This window comes from Lemur catta, chromosome 1 (genome assembly GCF_020740605.2).
Source record: "Lemur catta isolate mLemCat1 chromosome 1, mLemCat1.pri, whole genome shotgun sequence".
NCBI classification, from domain to species: Eukaryota; Metazoa; Chordata; class Mammalia; order Primates; family Lemuridae; genus Lemur; species Lemur catta.
The window spans coordinates 45,266,590-45,288,599 of record NC_059128.1 but is presented as its reverse complement, the minus strand read 5'-3'; the positions used below and the strand labels follow the sequence as shown (position 1 = coordinate 45,288,599).

The 22,010-nt window shown below is 38.2% G+C and overlaps 1 protein-coding gene across 3 annotated transcripts in view; it reads right to left on the bottom strand.

Moving 5' to 3' along the window:
* Positions 1 to 21,750, bottom strand: part of POLE2 (DNA polymerase epsilon 2, accessory subunit) — a 29,062-nt gene extending 7,312 nt beyond the window's left edge. Inside the window, exons 1-15 of one of the 3 annotated variants that reach the window (XM_045567746.1) lie at positions 21,602 to 21,750; positions 18,293 to 18,393; positions 15,665 to 15,740; positions 13,746 to 13,823; positions 13,518 to 13,611; positions 9,830 to 9,904; positions 8,623 to 8,706; positions 7,962 to 8,018; positions 7,476 to 7,524; positions 6,785 to 6,857; positions 3,944 to 4,116; positions 1,704 to 1,793; positions 1,515 to 1,569; positions 718 to 777; positions 555 to 632 (exon numbers count right to left, since the gene is read on the bottom strand). In XM_045567746.1, coding sequence (XP_045423702.1) covers positions 555 to 632; positions 718 to 777; positions 1,515 to 1,569; positions 1,704 to 1,793; positions 3,944 to 4,116; positions 6,785 to 6,857; positions 7,476 to 7,524; positions 7,962 to 8,018; positions 8,623 to 8,706; positions 9,830 to 9,904; positions 13,518 to 13,611; positions 13,746 to 13,823; positions 15,665 to 15,740; positions 18,293 to 18,393; positions 21,602 to 21,669 — 1,211 coding nt within the window. In that variant the 5' untranslated portion in view covers positions 21,670 to 21,750. The remainder of the gene's footprint in view (positions 1 to 554; positions 633 to 717; positions 778 to 1,514; positions 1,570 to 1,703; positions 1,794 to 3,943; positions 4,117 to 6,784; positions 6,858 to 7,475; positions 7,525 to 7,961; positions 8,019 to 8,622; positions 8,707 to 9,829; positions 9,905 to 13,517; positions 13,612 to 13,745; positions 13,824 to 15,664; positions 15,741 to 18,292; positions 18,394 to 21,601) is intronic. The other 2 variants (XM_045567748.1, XM_045567756.1) reach the window with 2 other exon arrangements.
* Between the last annotated feature and the right edge of the window lie 260 nt (positions 21,751 to 22,010).

Sequence of the window (22,010 nt, the reverse complement as noted above, 5' to 3'; positions counted from 1 at the left end):
GAACTTCCTGAAAAACTATTAATACATGTGAGAGAAACCCAAAAGTTTTTGACCTGAGCAACTGGAAGGACAAAGGTGCCATGAACTGAGATGGGGAAGGCTACAGAACAGGTTGCAGGTGGTGACAGGGGAGGAAGGTCTGTTCACTTGGATCCAAGAGGAGATGGTAAGTAGGCAACTAGATACAGGAGTCTGGAGTTTGGAAGAAAGGTCTGAGGTGGAGATATAAATGTGGGAGGTGTCAATACACAGATGATATCTAAAACCAAGGGACCCTGGATAACGTCACCAAAGGAGTGCATGTAGGCAGAAAAGAGAAGAACCAAGGCTCACTCTTAGGTTATTCTCACATTATGAACCTATGATAACAGTGAGCAGCACCAACAGTGAATTATTTAAATATAGTTAAAATATTTCCAAAGTTTGAGAAACGTAAAACAGAAAGTTTTCTTTTTATATTTATTCTATAACAGTCAAAATTTAATAAATTTTAAGAATTGACTTAATTTTTAAATGAAAGGGGAAAAAGTGTAACATAAAATACTAGTATTTACCTGCAAGGATTAGTGGTAAAAACTGAAAATGGTACCCTTTGTCTGAATTCATTAGTGATGCTTTCAGCAAGTGGTGGCCTATAAAAACAGTATGTGATATGGTACATATTTTAAAATTTTACAAAATTTTCTTTACCGTTGTAAAAATTTGAATAAAACTTACCTTGGTAAGATAGAACCAAATCCAGGATCCTCTGGACCAGGTACAAACACAAAACGACTACTGTAGCAAAATTCAACATAATTTATTTAAAAATATATTATAACACTATCCAGTAGCAAAACAAGTTATTCCCTTTAATTGAATCATGAATTTTTAAAAATGTTTAAATGTCATGTATTTCAATAAATGAACTACTAAAACTCTCCAGACCAATACTGTCTAATAGTGTAATGATAGAAATGTTCTATATCTGCACTGTCCAACTAAATGCTTGAACTGTGGCTAGTGTGGCCGATAGACTGAATTTTAAATTTAATTTAGAGATACATGTGGCCAGTGACTATTATACTGAAAGGTGATACTCTACACCCTTAAGAGTAATGTCACCAAGAAATTCAAAATATGGTTGAAATTATCACTCTCCCTCTTAAGACTTTTTGTTATAAATCTCTAGTACAGTATAATATATATTATCCTAATGTGAGGACAATTTTATCTCTTAGCTCTTTTAATTTTCTCAACTTTCTTTTTCTTCTATTAGTTTAATAGTAGCTGATATAAAACTTTGGGTTCACCCAGGCCTGGTGGCATGCGCCTATAATCCCAGCTATTTGGGAGGCCAGCGGGAGGATCCTTTGACTCAGGAGTTTAAGACCAGCCTGGGCAACATAGCAAGACCCCATCTCAAAATAAATAAATAAAATTAAAACTTAAAAAAAAAAAGTAGGATTAATTTTTGGTTATTTTTTTTTAAACAAAACCATTTGAATAAAAAATATAGCAGTAGAGATCATTACCTTTGATGAATATCTGGGTATTGACATATTATGTCTGCCAAAGTTTTTAGGGAATCTAAAATTTTAAAGGGACATTAGGTTTAATTTGTACATATACACATAAAAACCAAATTATATTTGATTAGATATAAACTACATATTAGTTTATATAAATATAGAAACACTTCTTATTAAATAGCCCCTCAATACCTTTCAAAGCTTGAACTTGATTTTTTCCATATGGTGCAGATGAAAAATTACCACACAGAATAAAGCAGGTGGGGGGTGCTGGCGAATAGCCTAAAGAATAAAAGAGTAAATGAACTTAATTTTTCTAGTCTAGAAATCAAGTTAAAAACCCTTTAACCATGTAGAAGACTGAAACAGGACCCACAGATTTCACCTCTCACAAAAATCAAATCACGGTGGATAACAGATTTAAACCTTAAATGGGAAACGATTAGAATTCTAGAAGAAAATGTAGGAAAGACTCTCACAGACATTGGTCTAGGCAAAGAATTTATGAAGAAAACCCCTAAGGCAATCGCAGCAACAACAAAAATAAACGACTGGGACCTGATTAAATTAAAAAGCTTCTGCACAGCCAAAGAAACAGTCACGAAAATAAACAGACAGCCTACAGAATGGGAAAAAATTTTCACATACTACACATCAGATAAAAGACTGATAACAAGAATCTATTTAGAACTCAGGAAAACCAGCAAGAAAAAAATCAAACAATCCTATCAAAAAATGGGCAAAGGACATGAATAGAAATTTTTCAAAAGAAGACATAAGAATGGCCAAAAAACGTATCAAAAAATGCTCAACATCCCTAATCATCAGGGAAATGCAAATCAAAACCACAATGAGATACCACTTAACTCCGGTGAGAATGGCCTTTATCAAAAAATCCCAAAACAACACATGTTGGCGTGGATGCGGAGAGACAGGAACACTCATACACTGCTGGTGGGAATGCAAACTAGTGCAACCCCTGTGGAAAGCAATATGGAGATACCTTAAACAGATTCAAGTAGACCTACCATTTGATCCAGCAATCCCATTATTGGGCATATACCCAGAAGAACAAAAGTCATTCTTTAACAAAGACACCTGTACCCGAATGTTTATAGCAGCACAATTCACAATTGCAAAGATGTGGAAACAACCCAAGTGCCCATCAATCCACGAATGGATTAGTAAACTGTGGTATATGTATACCATGGAGTACTACTCAGCTATAAGAAATAACGATGATACGACATCTCTTTGGTTCTCCTGGAGAGAGCTGGAACCCATTATACTAAGTGAAGTATCCAAAGAATGGAAAAACAAGCATCACATGTACTCACCAGAAAACTGGTTTCCCTGATCATCACCTAAATGCACATCGGGGAAGGATACCAATTGGATATCAGACTGGGATGGGGGGTGGGGGGAGGGGATGGGTGTATGCCTACATGACGAGTGCGTTGCACACCCTCTGGGGAATGGTCATGCTTGAAGGTGCAGACCCGGGGAGGTTGGGGGGGGGGAGGGGATGGAGGTATGACTACATGATGAGTGCCAGGCGCACTGTCTGGAGAATGAGAACGGACACGCTTGGGACTCTGACTCGGGGGGATGGGCGGGACATGGACAATGTATATGACCTAAACTTATGTATCCCCATGATGAGCTGAAATAAAAAAAAAAAAAAACCCTTTAACCATGAGTTTTTAATAATAAGTTATTATTAAAATGATAGTAATAATAATGCCCATTTATTGAGCACTTACTGTGCGCCAGGTAGGCTGAATTAACTCTCAGTACATCTGTATAAGTCGAGATTTAGGTTAAGTCACCTGCCCAAGATACTAGGCTGGCACTTAAACCCAGTTCTGTTAGATGCCAAAGCCCAAGCTCTTATCCATTCTCTTATACTATACTTAGGACTAACTCCTTTTTTTCTTTAAGAGACAGGGTCTCACTCTGCCGCCCAGGCTGGGGTGCAGTGGTGCAATCACAGCTCACTGCAGCCTGGAACTCCTGGGCTCAAGCAATCCCCCTGCTTCAGCCTTCCAAGTAGCTGGGACTACAGGCATGCACCACCACAGCAGGCTAATTTTTAAATTTTTTGTAGAGACTGGGTCTTGCCATGTTACCCAGGCTGGTCTCAAACTCCTGGGCTCAAGTGATCCTCCCACCTCAGCCTCCCAAAGTGCTGAAATGACAAGTGTGAGCCACCGGGCACTGCAGGACTAATTTATCATGAATGCACGGTTTTTTAAAAATATAAAAACATAAGTCTTTAAAATGAAATCTTATTTAAAACATCTCATTGCTAACTCAATCTTTTTTTAAAAAACCAGAATATTCAAAAAGATACATTTTACAAAAAGAATTTAGTTTTAAGACATGAACCATCATAAGAGTTAAAGAAAGAGTAGGAAAAAAAAAATACCTACCAGAAAACATTGTGTGAAGTTTTTCTAATACTTCTACCTGGTCCAACCAAACATCAGATATAAATACAAACATGGCATCTTTATTCTCCTCTTCTAGTTGTTTTAGTTTTGCAGAAGTCTTCACAGATGTATTAGAAGGCCCTCCAAAAAAATTAGTATTTCCATAGTATGCCCTAGGTAATTATAACAATTATCATCATCTATTCTATATTCTATTGGAGATCTTTTTCTAATAATTTTACAAATTTAGCGTCTTAGTATCTAATGAAGTTATTTTCCAGTGTAAATAGATGAAAATGTACTATTTGTAACACTTAAAAAACAAACACACTAGGGAGGTGAAGCTCAGGGTGATGCAAGTGATGGGAGGCAGAGCAGCTGTAAATACAGATGAAACGCCACTTGCTCACCCTCCACTTACCTCCTCTTGCTCTGCGGCTCCTGGTTCCTAAGTTTCATGGAAAACAATTTTTCCACAGATGGGGGACAGGTGGGGGTGGTAGGGGGTGGTAGGTGGAGCTCAGGTGGTGACATGTGGCCCGGTTCCTAACAGGACACTAACCAGTACTGGGCTGCAGCCCCAGGGTTGGGGACTGAAGAACTAGAGCATTACAGGAAGAGATGCCTATTAAGCTAAATCTTGAGCAATTAAAGCTCAGAAAAGTCTTACTAACATAGTCCATCTTCAGTTCATGGAATATAAGAGGAAGGACTGATGGTACCTATTTTACTAAGCTGTCAAATTTGAAAAAAGAAGTATTCTAGGAATTCTATAAACTCTATCACCTTGGGCTCAGAAAACACAAGTCACATGCCTTGTACTAGTAAAAGACTTAGAAAGATGCTAGTGAAGCCCCAGTAAGTGTGTATCCTAAAAAAAAGTGTTTGTATTAACTATGCAATGGTGGGAAAGGCATTAATTCAGTGTAAATCCCTTTAGGATGAGACCACAGTGTAGACCTATTTGTATAATACTTGTTTGTCTCCCTAAACCAATATTTTACACATTAAAAAGTACTTAGTGAAATATTTGTTACTGAATCCACCAACTACCCTCAGAATGTGACCCTCTGAATTTTATATTTTGAAGGCATTATAAGAGAAAAGTAATTTGAAATCCTAACAGGAATAAAGTAATTATTTTATTTTAATGTACTTTATGACACCTCATGCCAGTCCTTTGGTGTATTAAGCACACACTAACAGTTGGATTTAGAGAAAAATGGCATAATTTAAATGGAAAATTATTTGGAACAGTACAGTGATGAACTCTATTGGCTAAAGAGAAATGAGTATTAATACTCATGGCCACCCACCTCAATTATACCTGTAGTAATGTTGAAGCTTGTACAAAATGAAAACAGCAAGACCACAGCAATTTTGCTCTAAATATATTTCACAGAAAGCCTGCTATATTGTAAAAAGCCACAAACTACACCAGAAGCACTCAATTACAGGTAAGCTGGCTTGATAAGGGCTTGTGTTTTCCTTAACATGATCAGCACCTTTCCCTTGATTACTTCAACAGGAAGAGGAAATGCTCTGCAAAGGCTGCCCTGCCACTGACGCCCAGCCAGAAAAAAATGTTGCCTTTGTACCTTGAATTTATACAGGCATATGAGGACTAAAATCCTTACTCTCTTTGAAATCACCATCATCACAGAATCTCATGGTTAGACGGCAACTACTTTAATTCTCCCAGAGGTAGCAAACTCAAGTGCTTACAGTGTCCAGTAAGATAAATTATCAAAGCAGCAGTCAGCTGACATAAACCAGGGCACACTACATGCCCTGCCCAAGGTGGGCAATTGCTGCAGTATGGTTGTTACCAGATGAAAATTCAGGTTGCCGTGCCGCCAGGTCGGATCGTTCAAGAGAACTCAGAAATCCAGACCTTTATGAGAAATCTCTTAAATTTTTTTTTTTTTTTTTTTTTGAGACAGAGTCTCACTCTGTTGCCTGGCTAGAATGTAGTGGTGTCATCATAGCTCACAGCAATCTCAAACTCCTGGGCTCAAGCAATCCTGCCTCAGCTCCAGAGTAGCTGTGACTACAGGTGCACATCACCATGCCCAGCTAATTTTTCTATTTTTTCATAGAGATGGCATCTCACTCTTGCTCAGGCTGGTCTTGAACTCCTGACCTCAAGCGATCCTCCCACATCGGCCTCCCAAAGTGCTAGGATTCAGGCTTGAGCCACCATACCTGGCCAGAAATCTAATTTGTATACATTGAAAACGAATTAAAAATATTTTTTAATGCCTCAAAGGGAGAAGAAGGGAAAAAAAGGTCTACAGGCTACTTTCAACCCACAGGCCACCAGCCACAACTTTTACATCATTCAGCCTCTGCCCAAATACCTCAAGAGACAGAGAGCTCGACTCCTCTCAGAGAAGGCCCTTTTGGAATAGCTCTAATATTACGATGCTTTTACTTATATCGAGGAGCTATAAGCTGCTTGTTGTAACTTTCGTTCATTAGTGGACTATGAAAATGAGAACTTTATATTAACATGTGAATTATATTCTTCTAAGTGTTTTCCTGTCTCTCTTATCTCACCTGAACTTCTCATCAACCCCATAGATAAACAAAACAGGTAGACTGGAAATCCTACCCAGTTGAAGCCAAAGTACAAAGATGGTACTGCAACTAAGCTAGGGCTGATCTACTAGTTTTCACATTACATATAAAACCCAGTCTTCTAATTCTCATTTTCCATCGTTCTGTCCATTTTGACATGAAGCCTGAGACCTTAATAATTGAGATATGATGTACTATCTTACATTCACTTCTGCCAGTGTTATAAAATTCCTATGGAGTTTAAATCAAATATTTTAATACCTAGTAGTACTGGAGGGCTCAGTGGGTGGAAATCCAAAGGCATTGACGTGAAACACTTGATCTTCAAACCAGCCTGAAAAAAAAATAAGTAGCGAATCACTTTCATTTGTCCAATCCTCCCCCTTGTTTGAAAGGACAAAAACTGTTACACAAATCAATAATGCTAAGCTATATTCTCATGCCCTGTGAACCAACTACAGAAGTTGCCCACGCACTGAGCCACATAACTTTAGATCTATAGATAGTCTAAATGCTATAAATAAAAGTTCATTAACTAGAAATAGATTCAAAAGTAAAACCTTTCATTTTTTAATTCCATAGTACATGTTAGAGTATAGAAAGGATACATATTAGGAAATGTTTCATTTTATGGCCCCATATAAATCTAAGGTTTTATTCAACTTTATTGAGATATAATTCACATACTATGCAATTCACCCATCCAGTGGTTTTTAGTATATTCACAGGTTGTATAGCCATCACCATGATCTAATTTCAGAACATTTTCATCAACCTAAAAAGGCTTCTGTTAGCCTATTTGCAGTCTAAGAGTTATTTTATGTCATTATCAAAAATATGTTCTCATAGTCAATGTTATCCCAAATTCTATCATGTTAACATATTTTATCCAATGTAAAAATGGTTTTAGTGTAGAACAATAAAGAGGACAGGAAAAAGTGTACTGACTTACCTTCTGCTAAGACAAAGCATGCCTCTGTGTATAACCCACTATGGAACTGGTAAACAGCAGTTACGGAAAATAATTCTGTTTCTATGCTTGAGGCAATGATCAAGTCAACAGACATTTTGAGCCCAACAGAACTTCCAAATAATAATTCAAAGACTTCCCATTTGAAACATAGCTTAGATTATAGCTTTAAAAATTTTGGGTTTAAATGTCCCTATGTTTAATTCTAAGATGTAGCTTGGTAATACTGACAGTTTGGATCATTCTTACCATGTTATAAACATCCTCAGTGGTTTCTCTGGATTCTCCAAAATAAGGGGGAATTAAAACTGTTATGTCTCTGTTTTGGATTATGTCTTTATATTCCTACTCCACCAACATATGGAAGTTACACTGGGAACCCAAACAGGTAAATTTGAGAATAATATATAATCAATTTCTCCAATTCATGTAACACAGATTTTAAAAAATAAATTAAGTGAAGGATATAGCTTTACTAAGATCTAGTTGTACCGTTCCAGTAGGATCTTCCAGAAAAAATTTTCCCTAAAAAAAAAAAATATACTCACATTTATATAAAAATAAATACTATGACATAATAATTAAACTACCAACACGTTTGATAATAGAACACAGTAGAGAGAATAGTGGATTTCAAAAATCAGCTATTATTTCTAGTCCAGGCTCTTTCATTTACTAGCCTGGTCACCTCAGACTAATGACTTAATTGAGACTCAGACTCCTCAGAGGTAGCCTAGGGAATGACTGCTGCAGAACAAGGGACAGCAAGAGGGATACCAGTAGGCTCTCATAAGGAAGGCCTCACCAGGTCCTTCTAAGAAAGCCAACAGTGTCTCTAAGGGACCAGGATGTAGTCTGCAGCTTGCTTGTTCAGAAACCCAGTGCGCTCAGTTCAACCAGAGGTCACCGTGGGCCTAATTTAAGGCTATACAAACTGGACTCCCAGACAAGTCACTCCTTCCTGATGTCTACGCAGGAAACCAAACACAGACGAAAAGTATTGGTGACTGAGATGTGTCTTTAATGAAGAATACATTCCTGTACCCTCCGTAGAAATACTCTGTGTAACCAACAGTTCATCAACCCAGGGCTGAAAATAAAAGTTTGATGCTTATTAAATTTAACTTACCTCTTTTAACTGGGTTATCATTCCAAGAACAATCACGTCTCCAATTTTGGTTGTACTTCCCAATAAGGTTTCTATTGTTTTAAGCTAAAATAAAACAAAATAAATTCTTATATATTTATTTATTTTAGAGACGTGGTCTTGCTATGTTGCTGTGTTGCCCAGGCTGGTCTCCAACTCCTGGACTCAAGCAATCCTCCTGCCTCAGCCCCCCACGTCACTGGGATTATAGGTGCAAGCTACCACACCCAGCTCAAAACAAAATAAAATTCTTAAAGATTGAAAATATATTCTTTTAAGAAACTAATATTTTACAAATAAGTAAATTTGGAGTGCACATTTCAGCATACAGCTACTTTACAGTAAAAAAAAATCAAATAAAACTTAGGAAGTTTAATTTTATCTTACAAAAAAACTGTAATATCAAATGTATGGTGGCCTGGAAGAATTATGCCTAAAGAAATACCATATCAACTCAGGCTCTTACCAATGACTGAAGTCTCATACCATATCATTCTGAATAATAAGTACATTAATTTTTAAAATACAGAAAAGAATATCAATTTTATTTGATCCATACCTCTTGAAAATTAGTGAGCTATTTAAAAGGTTATATTCTAATTTTACTTAGTATTTTGAAAGGCTGTCATTATTATGTACATTCTTAATCTATATTTTTATCAGAAAGTTACAATAAGAATCAGGACACTATTTTTAAAAATCCTTTTATTGTTCTTCTATAATCCTAAATATATGTAAATACATACATATATAATTTATAAAACACATCTATACAGTTTTTATTTATAAAGATGAAATCATATTATTTATATTCTGCAATTTAACTTTTTGAAATTAATATTTTCTTAGACACCTTTCCATTTAACTGCATATAAATAAACTCATTCTTTTTAATGGGTAGAGATATCTATAATATATATGAGACAATTCATTTCACCAAACTCTAATTAAAAGACATTTAAGTTGTTCCCAGTTTTCTACTAATAAAAACAATACTTAATATTTGTGTGTAGCTTTCTTGGCCCACTGCATGGATATAACTGTTGGATAACTTCTACAAATTCTAGAAACAGAATTTCTGGATATAAGGATATATAATTTTCATCTTTTTAGAAATTACCACATGGAGCTTCTTTTATCTTTACCATATTTTTTTATTACAAATAATAAACTAGGATAACATTCTAACCTGGAATTTGCTTCCGCTTTCATCAGGGTGAGAGCCTATCACTGGAGGAGTAAATAATTCATGCCTGTGAGTCCGCTATAAAAAAGAAAGATTCACATGAATTACTGAAACAGACATTTAAAACTAAGATTCATTAAAATAGTACCCTGATGAAACGCTGTCCTTAAACTAATGTTACTATTACCTTGTCTTGACAAATTTGAAAACCCATATAATTTAACAACATAGAAATATCTAGTAATGTAATTTTAAAAATTAAAAAATGTTTTTCTTAGAAAGGTCTATTGTGTGCCTGGCAGCAGCACACCCTGGGCTGAGGATATGAAGACAACAAAGCAAGTGTCACCCTCAGAGCACTGTGGCTAGTGAAAGAGAAGTGCCACCATACAACAAAGTACTGTGAGCACAGACTATGCCCCAGGCCAAAGGGGCCATTGAACAAGATCTTAGATGATAAATAAGACTTGGCTAGTAAGAAACAAAGGGGGCTGGGACAAGAAATTTCAGGCAGAGCAATTATAAGGATAAAAGAGTATTTCAGAAGTCATGCAAAGTTTAGTACCGTTGGATCATGGCGTGCACAAGGCAGAGTGTCAGATAAGGCAAGAGATTAGTAAAACCATCTCTTTGGGGAACCATCCTTCCCCAATCTCAGTCCATGGAGTTCAGCTAGAGCTGATGTCCTCTCCCTGCTTCTATAGACAGGGAACCAAGGCTTAGAAAATGAAAGTACTCCATCCTCTTGGCCAGTGATTGGTTTAAGGATGACCAAATGCTTCAAGTCAGGCTAATAAGAGACATATTCAAGAATTTTGCTGGAACTATTGGAAAAGAGGAACTCTCTTTCCAAGAGTTGGTAAGGCTACTATTGGCCATCTTTGTCACCCCATAGGGAGAACCTGTTTGAAAGTAAAATCACTTTAAAAAAAGAGCTGGGACAAAGAAAGAGGCAGATGCCTCAAGACATTGTGTGAGCACCAGGACCCAGCCATGCTTGACGCCAGCCAACAATAATACAAGCGAAGCCTATATAATCCTTTCTCAGTTTTAGTCAGTTCAAGTTTCTGTAACCTCCAAGTCAAACAGCTCTGAGAATACAGACTTTGGTATGCCACACCAAGAAGTTCATCTTATGGACAATGGAAGACAAAGATTTTGAAGTAATAATAATGATAAAATCAGATTCGTTTTCAGGAAGATAATGGCAATGAAAATGTGAATGGGGCCAAGCCCAGTGGCTCATGCCTATAATCCCAGCACTTTGGGAGGCTGAGGCAGGAGGATTGCTTGAGGCCAGGAATTCAAGACCAGCCTGGGCAACATCCATCTCTACAAAAAATAAAATAAAATAAAAATTAGCCAGGTGCAGTGGCATGCACCTGTAGTCCTAGCTACTTGGGAGGCTGAGGCCGGAAGATCGCTTGAGCTCAGGAGTTCAAGGCTGCAGTAAGCTATGATCACACCATTGCACTCCAGCTTGGGCAACAAAGCAAGACCCTGTCTCAAACAAAAACAAAAAGGAAAATATGAATGAACTGAAATTCAACTCTTTTATTTCACAGGTGAAAAAAATGAGGCTCAGAAAGGCTAAGCAGCACACCCACAATAATAGAGTAGATGTCAAAGCATATTTAAAAAAAAAGAAATGTGGTGTTTACTGAGCATCTTCTCTGTAAAAAGCACAGTGCTAAATGTGGCAGAGGAGAAAAACAAGGAGTCTATATTCTCAACACAGGAGTAAGCACCCCACATGCAAGGCAGGGCCACCAAGTCTACTCAGTGATATAAGACATGAAGTCCTCGGTGGGTTTCAAGCAGGAGGAAATTGCATCGAACTGGAGATCAAGGGCTCCAGAAAGAAGTAGGAACCTGAAAGGGCCTTCCAAAATTAGGAAGGTTTCAACAGTGGAGATGAGAGGGAAGAGCAGGCAACACTATAAGCAAAGTCACAGAAGAAGTGGAAGAAACAGCAACAATAATGCCGTATTTCAGTTTTGGCTCCAGCACAGAGTATGACTAGAGCAAAAGTCGAGATTAGGCCAAGTATGTGTGATGGAAGATTTCAGATATTAAGGATGATTTGTATTTAATTCAGTAGGCACTAAACTTCCTTGAAAGACTTCTATGCAAAACCCATGAGGTAGTCAGAGCTACACTTCAGGAAGATTAATCAGGCAACATTATGTGAGCGATGGAAGCAACAGAGGATGGACGTCCTCAGTGCTCATTCTCTTCAACCTGTTTTCAGTGCTTCTTACTGCTGACCATCCTCTCCTTGAAGCCTTCTTGTGCTTCTGCCATATAACACCATCCTCACCTGGCCCTCAACTCTGTCCTCTTCCCTTTTCTCTCATTTGTCTCTCTTTCTCTCAGGGTCTCATCCTTGCAGTTCCATTTTTCAGTCTATGCAGATACCTCCTGAATCTCTTTCTCACTACCCACCCATATCTCTTTCCTTAGCCTCAGATGTACATTTCACCTGATACCCTCCTGGCAACCTTAATTTAAATGCTTAAAACAGAACCTGCCATTATCCTCTGCAAACATTCTCTTTTTGCCATTTGTTAATGTATTATCCTTATTCTGCCATTATGCTCTCTCAGACTCAAAGCCTTAATTGTCTCTGCTTCTTCACTCCCTAGCTTCTCCAGCACATCCAATCAGTCCTCACAAGCTATGGTTTCCACTGCTCCAGTGCTGTTCCCTCTTTCCACCCCACTTGTCATTTCCTTCACTCAGGCTATCATTTATGCCAAGACTAAAACCATAGACTCCTATAAGTCTTCTCTCACACTGGAATTCATCCCAAAACCTGCTGGTAGAGGAAGCTGTGACTGAATCTCTCTGGGATTCCAAGGCTGCTTGCTTGTACCAGAACAGAGTTTCAACTCCCAAAGGTGGCATCCAAAGCACTCGTACAATTTGGCTTCTACTTGCCTTTCCAAACTTATCCCATGCTGCTCCACTGCTCATCATTCCCTGCAGACTCCATTTTTTCCTTTTGCTATGTTTTTGTTCGCACTGTTACCACCACTTTTTTCCCATTTCCACATGATCAAAGCAATCTAGGCCCATGTCAAATGCCATCATTTCCTTGAAGGCTTCTCTGATTTTTCCATCAGATGCATTTGGTTTGTATCTCTTTTATAGCCTGTATAAAATTCTACTTTCTATTACATTTGTGCAAATGCCTTTAACTTCATAAGCAATAAGCTGCTTGAAGGTAGTACAGTGTGGTAGGCAATGGTCAGGCTCCAGAGTCAGACAGACTGGATTCAAATCCTATCTCTACTTACTAGATGTGATCTTTGGGCAAGTTACTAAATTTCCTTAGGCCTCAGTTTCCTCATCTGTAAAACATGGATAGTAATAGCACTTATACATGTATTAGTGTTATGAAGATTAAATGAGGTAAATAATGTATGTAAAGTGCTAACACAGTGCCTGGAATATCAAAATCATATATCTATCAAATTTTAGCTACTGTTTTTATTGTCATCATTATTGCTAAGGGGAAAATATCTTTATCCCCTATATGGTCTCACTCACAAAGATCCCAGTAACAGTCTATTGAATAACCAACTTTGGACTACAAAACTGCATTCTTTAAATATCGCTGGGATTTCCCTACACTGAAACAGTCTCTTTTTTCCCCCAATTTCCCCAGTATTTTCCCCCCATAATTTACCTGGTGCAAAATGGTGTATCGTTCACGAAATAGCTCTGCTTTATCTCTTGCTGTTCCAAATAAATTTGGTGCTGGGTGGTTGGTCATTAACAGACTAGAAAAAAGGAATCCCTATTTTTTACTATCATAGTATACAAATGTGGGCCAACAGTGAAACATAAGACTATATACCTTCTGAAAGAAATGTACATTTGAAATTCACTTAAAACCAATAGATGGTATACTTACGGAAGAAATTTTTTTCTTTCTGAATTGTACACAAAGCGTGGAATATCAAATGCTCCTATGATATTGAAAACATGTTCTCTGAAAAACATCCCACGAAAACACAGACTTGATTTACTAAAACATTAAGTACTCTAGGTGAACATAATAACTTACATTATAATCCTTTGTCATAGATAATGTACTTTTCACATTTTCTCAGGTGATGCACACAATTTCTTATAGTGTCAAAAATACTTCATGGGTAAAATTTTTAGCTTGCACATTTTCTTTAAAGGGACAAGAAAGCATTGCCAATACTCTCAAGAAAAAAAAGTAATCAAGTTAACTTCTAATTAAGAATGTCATCTGTTGAAAAGAACATTTGTTTATGTATAAAATAGTCACATCTTAAAAAATGTCTCCCCATATGTACTACTTTTATGAGCTACAATATTATTGAAAGGTATGATTCACTTCTAACAAATTTTTAAATCCAAAATATTATACCAAACCATCCCAGCAAAAGTTGGTCAATAGTAGAAGAACCCTCCAAATTCTGGCCACATCCTTGAGACTTATACAGTATATGTATTGTTAGAGATGGAAAATCAATAAAATAATTTAATTCAGAGACTGTTAGTAACATACTCATATTTGAAAGAGTTTAAAAAAATTCACAGCACTATTGCATAAATATCCCAACCTAAAAAAAAAAAAAAACTCCCCTAAAATTATATGTTTTTTCCCAAATTGAAAATGGTCAAAAAGGGTTCATGCTACCCTAGTGGTAACAGCAAGTATAGAGTGGCAAAGAATCAGTAGACTTGAAGAAAACCTAGATTATAGACACAGCTTCACTACTTCCTAGAAGATTAATCTGGGGAAGTTATTCAACTTGTTATACAATCTCTTCATCTATAAAAACAAGAGCCTCTCTCTTATGCTATGATATAATGACTTTCTGACAATTGAAGCTGCAAAGATCTTTTACCATGCAGTCCCCACCAGACCTCCATGTTGGCTGGCTAAACATATAAACAGCCTAACAGAAATAATAGGTAACTTTAGGGTAAATAATAGGTACTGCCTATTCTAGGATTATGATTCTTAAACTTCAGTACAATCACTTTGAATTTATGTTGATGGCTTTAGAGACATGTCATTGCACTCTAGTATTTTAAATAATGAGTTATCAAGGATAAAATTAAAATTTCTCAATTTCTCTATTTTTTTTAGCAGTTCTAATAAGTTCCAACAGGAAAAAGATTACAACTACTGACCAAAATAAGGGTAATGACTCCTTTCAATTATCCCCATTGCCCCAAATAGGAAAGAACTGTTAAAGTTATAACTCTTTCTCTGCCTGTTTTCCCTGGTGTTTTCCTTCTAATTAAACTGTATGAATTTGAAAGAAAGTATCATATCATAAAAGGAGGAAAGCAAAGAGGGATACTCAGAAATAAAACCCTTAAAAGTTATTGCCACATAAATTCTTAAACCTAAAAAGATGAGACAGTAGAGTCATAAAACTGAGCTTCTACCCTCATTTGCCATTCACCATGTGAACAGGTTACACTGCTGAACTTCTCTGGGCTCAGCACTTTCCTAAGAACAAAAGTAAATTATATTTTTGAATATTCAATTTAATTCAATTCATTCATAGCATACTGAATATAAAGTCAGATTGGTTGGGTAGGCAGCAAAAGTTAGTAACGGTACAAACCACACTATAATCTCAAACCCTAGGAAAAAATAGGAAAGATGAGTTACTTAATAATGAGGCTTGTAATGAAGGCCATCGCTTAAAAACCAACACAGAAATAATGACAAGGTACCACTATAGTAATGTTGATCACTAATTATTTCCGCAAGAAAATAATTAAAAATAAAGGCACAATAGCTCCTCCAGCGGGGGAAAAAAGTAAATTTTATCCACATACATAGTTTCATCAACTGACTGACTGCATTCCTGGACTGCTGCTTCCACTACAGATCGTTCAATCATGTTTGATGACACTGAAAAAAGAATTTCAAAGTTAAATTTTAAAAACAGGAATCAAAATTAGTTCCTTCCATAGACAGCTCCTTTCCTAAAAATATTCTACAAATACTAATACTGGGATTCTCATTATATAGTTTTTAGGAGGAAAAAAGTAATAGGTCAGAACAGTAACAAAGGCCATATCTCAATACCTTAGTTTTCCACACTCAGATAAATAAAGTTATGATACTTTAATATATGGTCAAATGCCTCAATTTCCTAAATATTATTTAGTAATATAAATTTAGTTATATTATATATATGTATATAGAAACATTTTTGTTAACTCATGGTTCTAATAAGGTTACATTAGTATAGCTTTATCAAACTGCTGTGTTTCTATAAGCATGACAGTAACAATAGTAACAACAACAGCTACCATTTATTAAGCATTTAGTAAACGTGTGGCACTATGCTCAGTACTTTATTTACAACCATTGTTCCCCTAGACAGATGTCCTATAACACTGATGCTAATATGCCCATATCTTATAGATGGGGAAAATACAACTTTGAGAGATTGAATAACTTGCCCAAGAACACAATTAGAAGAGGAAGAGAGCAATAGAAACCCAGGGACGATTCACAGTGTGCTCCCTTAACCACTTTGGTGTGCTCTCAGGCAAAATATCGTGTGCCATCTTAAGTTAATGTATAATAAGGACAAGTATAATTTTCTAAATTTTCTACTGTAAAGGAATTTGTTTTAAAGCAAAGGTACATTTTAAATTCTACCTTTAGAAGTGAAAATGATATATCAATTTCTCCTATATCATGGAACTTGTTTTTCCTATATAATTGAAGAGACTAGCATTTATACAACATATGAGAGTGAGCTCCACTCACTTCTGTCTTTCAGGGTGCAACAAACACTGGACATTTTTTTCAAGGAGAAGAGCCTTTCTCCTCTGTAGTCCCATGCCTGTGGTATAAGATTAAGTATTTGACAAAAAGATCCCTAAATCTCTATGGCAGTGTGATAGTGGCTGGAGTAAACATGCTAATACAGTTTTAATGATAGGTTGAATAGAGAGCTCTCTCAGAAAAACTCCTCCAGGTATACAGCTGAAATTGATTACAAATAATACAAAGTGGAACGGAGGTTTAGTTCGGGGATTGGTGGCACCATTGTAGCTTCTTTGGGCACCTTTCAACAGTTGTAGATTTCCAAACAAAAATATGAAGGAAGGAAACAGTGTGCAGACAGAAATGACCTTGAAAAAGAGTTCCCAAACCTCCACCTGCCTGTGTCACTTTACATTTCTGAACTTTGGTATACTCAGGAAAAGAATGACCATCTTTTGTAATCCTAGCACTCTGGGAGGCCGAGGCAGGTGGATAGTTTGAGCTCAGGAGTTCAAAACCAGCCTGAGCAAGAGTGAGACCCCGTCTCTACTAAAAAATAGAAAGAAATTAGCTAGACAACTAAAAATATGTAGAAAAAATTAGCTGGGCATGGTGGCGCATGCCTATAGTCCCAGCTACTTGGGAGGCTGAGGCAGAAGGATTGCTTGAGCCCAGGAGTTTGAGGTTGCTGTGAGCTAGGCTGATGCCACAGCACTCTAGCCAGGGTAACAGAGCAGGACTCTGCCTCAAAAAAAAAAAAAAAAAAAAAAAGAATGACCATCTTTCTTCTTTTTTGCTTAATTGTGGTTTTTTTTTTTTTTTTTTTGGTAGAGATGGGGTCTCACTATGTTACTCACGCTGGGTTCAAGCTCCCGGGCTCAAGCGATCCTCCAAGCCCAGCCTGCCAAAGTGCTAGGATAACAGGTGTGAGCTAACACACTCAGCCAAGAATGACCATCTTTTGTAGAATGTTTATATATTTTGCAAATTTTCACTTCCTCTTAAATCTTTTAAGGACTGGCTCTATAAATTAAAATAAGTTTGTGCTTTCCTTGAAATCCACTTATTCTTATTACAAACACGATATAATTTTGAGTCTATTTTCTCTATATTTTACTTTCAGTAAAGCGCTTTCTAAGTCTGTTTAGTATATTAATTACCAGTGGACTGGTAGAATTGCCTTCTATTGACTAGTAAAAGTTACTGCCTATGCTTTTTATTATAGGCCTACAAAATTAAATAAAAATTACTAGCCATTCCAGAAAAAGTTTTTTAAAAATCCCTGAAGAAAGCAAGAAGAGAGAGTTTAACTCTGCTCACCTTACTCTACTCTCCTTTTTCTCCCCAAACATTTAGGAGTACCCAACGTAAATAAGACACAGCAATAGGCTGTGAGAGACAAAAGTGACAGGGAAGGATCAGATCAAAGTCAGAAGTCAAGTGCAGGAAAGATGGTGACACCTCCACCAGGTGGAGAACTGTAAACGGGTCCTTGAGGAATATCCTGAGGTTCCAGCTAAACTAAAAGTATTACCCCTTGGGAAGAAATGCTATCATACATACGTCTTATAACACTAGGACATCTTAATATTGAATCCTCAACTTCAATTTAAATCTATAAATCTAACCAAGTGTACAGAACTATATTAACAATTTAAGAGTTATCAGAAAATACTACTTACAGGGTTGTTTTTCAACTGCATCAATAATCTTTTCCAGTTTATCTTCAAGCTCTAGTTCATTGATGGATTGAAGAGCTTCTGTGAGGTACTTAATAGCTTCACTGATAAGAAGGGAAAGATAAGGCGTGTCATTGGTAATTAAAGACTAAAAGTTTTACACCAAAAAGTGGCAAACACTCATCAATCTGGCATTGAAATTAAGATCTACTCACTACTCCCTTTGAGTGGTACTCACCTTCCCTGCACTTTCTAAACAAAACCATCATTTTATGCCTGGCTAACATAACTACTCTTAACACCCAAAATCATATCCTCCCTCTAAGAACCCTTCCTAGACCAGCCCTACCTGCTGCAATCTCCCCTTCCTTCTGAAATTGTTAAAAATCACACTTACATATACCTTAGATCTGATTTATCACATTAGCCTTATATTATTTATTTCCTTACATTAAAAATTAAAAGCAAGAATCTGTCTGCCTCAATGTCAGGCACCATATCCTGAACATAACAGGCACTCATATATTTATTAACTTTATAATGCATTTGTGCAAAGTAAATTCCAGGAATTTCATCACTGTTTTCAATTGCAAAATTAGAAAAAAAAAATTAAACTGCAAAAAATCACACACATTTTGGGGGAATCTTGGGACAACTCTTAAAATAGACCAAAGTCCAGGCCGGGTGAGGTGGCTCATGCCTGTAATCCTAGCACTCTGGGAGGCTGAGGCGGGTGGATCGTTTGAGCTCAGGAGTTTGAGACCAGCCTGAGCAAGAGCGAGGCCCCGTCTCTACTAAAAATAGAAAGAAATTATATGGACAACTAAAAATATATATAGGAAAAATTAGCTGGGCATGGTGGTGCATGCCTGTAGTCCCAGCTACTCGGGAGGCTGAGGCAGGAGGATTCCTTGAGCCCAGGATTTCGAGGTTGCTGTGAGTTAGGCTGACACCACGGCACTCTAGCCTGGGCAACAGAGTGAGACTCTGTCTCAAAAAAAAAAAAATAAATAGACCAAAGTCCATACAGCCATACAGGATCTCGCCCCTGCCAAATCTCATTATATATATATATATAATCCCATATATAAGTCCCTGGCTTTCCTGGCACTTTCCTGCTTCAGGATATTCATATGGCCATTTCCTCCCACTCTTCTCTCCACCTAGTCAAGTCCTGCTCATCCTTTAACATTCAGCCCAAACCACTTCTTCAATGAAGCTCTTTCTTGACTCCACAGCAGTTTACACACCTTGTTAAATACTCTCATAGCACTTCTTTCCTGGAATCCTTTCACAATTGAAATTAAATAACTGTTTAATATCCATGGTAGACAGACTTCTAAGATGGCCCCCAATAATCCATGCCTCCTGGTTGTCACACCTTTGTGCAATCCCCTCCCCTTGAGTGTGGACTGGACCTCGTGAATTGCTTCTAAAAATAGAATTTAGCAAAAAAGGGATAATTTACTGCATTGTAATTTTAAAAATAAAATTTAAAAAGTGACAAGATGTCACTTCCCTGATTAGGTTATCAAAGACTGTGACTTCAGTTTTGCTAGCAGACTCTTTCTTGAAGCCAGCTGTCATGTTGGGGAGGCCCACGTGTCAAAGAACTCAGGCTAGCCTCCAGTCAACAGCCTGCAAGGCCCACTAGGAACTAAATGCTGGACCACAGAAAATGTGAGATAATTGATGTGTGCTGCTTTAGCCTATAGGTTTTGGGGTAATTTGTTATGCTGCAATAGATAACTAATACACTATCTGCCCCCCTACAAAGCTCCAGAGTGTCTTACTCTCTTGCACCCTCTTGCCGCAATACTGTGCTTTGCAGCTAACAGATTTAAGTATATTTCTGACTGAATTAATTAATGAACAAAAACTTAACATTAGGTCAAATTCTAAGTGAAAGGATAGAAAAGTTAATTGAATAATTGCTCATATTTTCAAAATGTCAGGGACCAACTGGACAAAATTCATTTTCTACTAAGGTATATGCACTCTTGCCCTGTTACCATTAACCCAAAAGCAAAGTTAAAAGTCCCATAAAACTTGGGATAGGGCGCGGGCTGCAGCATGTGCCTGTAATCCCAGCTACTGGGGAGGTTGAGGTGGGAAGATTGCTTGAACCCAGGAGTTGGAGACCAGCCTGAGCAACATAGTTGAGACCTCCTCTCAAAACAAAAGAAAAAGAAAAAAAGGCCCATGAAACTGACAATTACAAAAATTACAAAAACAAACCGAAAACTCTACACCCACAAGAGCAATAAAAACCTGGTACAGAGGCCGGGGCGGTGGCCCACGCCTGTAATCCTAGCACTCTGGGAGGCCGAGGCGGGTGGATCTTTTGAGCTCAGGAGTCGGAGACCAGCCTGAGCAAGAGCGACACTGGTCTCTACTAAAAATAGAAAGAAATTAGCTGGACAACTAAAATATATAGAAAAAAATTAGCCGGGCATGGTGGTGCATGCCTGTAGTCCCAGCTACTCGGGAGGCTGAGGCAGTGGGATTGCTTGAGCCCAGAAGTTTGAGGTTGCTGTGAGCTAGGCTGACGCCATCCCACTCTAACCAAGGCAACAGAATAAGACTTTGTCTCAAAACAAACAAACAACAACAACAAAAACCCCTGGTACAGAAAGGTATATTCATTCCAGTGGGTATTTAAATAAGTATAAAATATTGTATTCTAGAAAACAAAGCAGATTTAATGAGAGATCTTAAAAAACATGGATATGGCCAGGAAACATGACTTTCAGGAAAGTTACAAGGGAAATCTTAAAAAAAAAAAAAAATCCAGGATAACACCTAAAAACATTCTTAGAACTTACCTACTTATTAATTCTCCAGGAAATAATGCCTGATACAAACTGGGGGGGGGGGCAATTTCTGCAACAATACAAATTGGCAACTACAGATACGCATGTAGGCTTTCTCAGGTCTCTCATTCGATGTCTCAGTAACCGCGGGAAGCAGCGTTAAGATTCCCATTTAGCAGAGGCGGGGACATCGGGAGCCGGAGAGGTGCCCAGATCACTGTGCTAATAGACGGCTGCTACGAGACAGGTCGCTCAGTTAGGCATGTGCAGGATCGCCTGCCTGGAAGAAACATTTCAACTCCGCGCACACCTAAGAAAGCATCGCAGCCTCAAGATCGTGACAGGTCAACTTTGCTTCTTAGAACTTTTTAGGGGTCCCTGTCATTGTAGGGCAAGCCCCCTCTCGGCGCACAGGGAGCCGCGGCGGTGAGTCCTGCTGCCCCGCGAGGCGGCCCCGCCCCGGCCCCCCTCAGCCCGCAAGCTGCCGGAGTCGACTCACCCCCGGAGCAGCAAGCCCCGCAGCTTGAAGGCGGAAAGGGTTCGGCTCCGCACCCGCTCCGGCGCCATGTTCGCGATTTGGCGCCACTGCCGTGGCTCCGCCCCTTCCCGGACACGCCCCGCCCCAGCTCCGTCCTGGCCCCGCCCCTGCCCCGCCCCTTGGTCCGCACAGGCTTCCCAGCGGCTCCTCGGGATCCTGTAGGCTGAAAGTGGGGGCCACCCCGCACCGCTTTGCTGCCTGGAAACTGAAGGGCGAGAGCGTCCTTCCCTGACGTCTGGTTGGGAATGCACTTCCCTTAATCCCACGTGCTCCGATGAGCTCCCAGTCGTCTTGTGAGTCCGGCAGGGCTCCCCAGACCCACCCCTTCCTTTCGAGGTAAGAGCTGCGGGGAGGCCCGCTGTACTCGTGT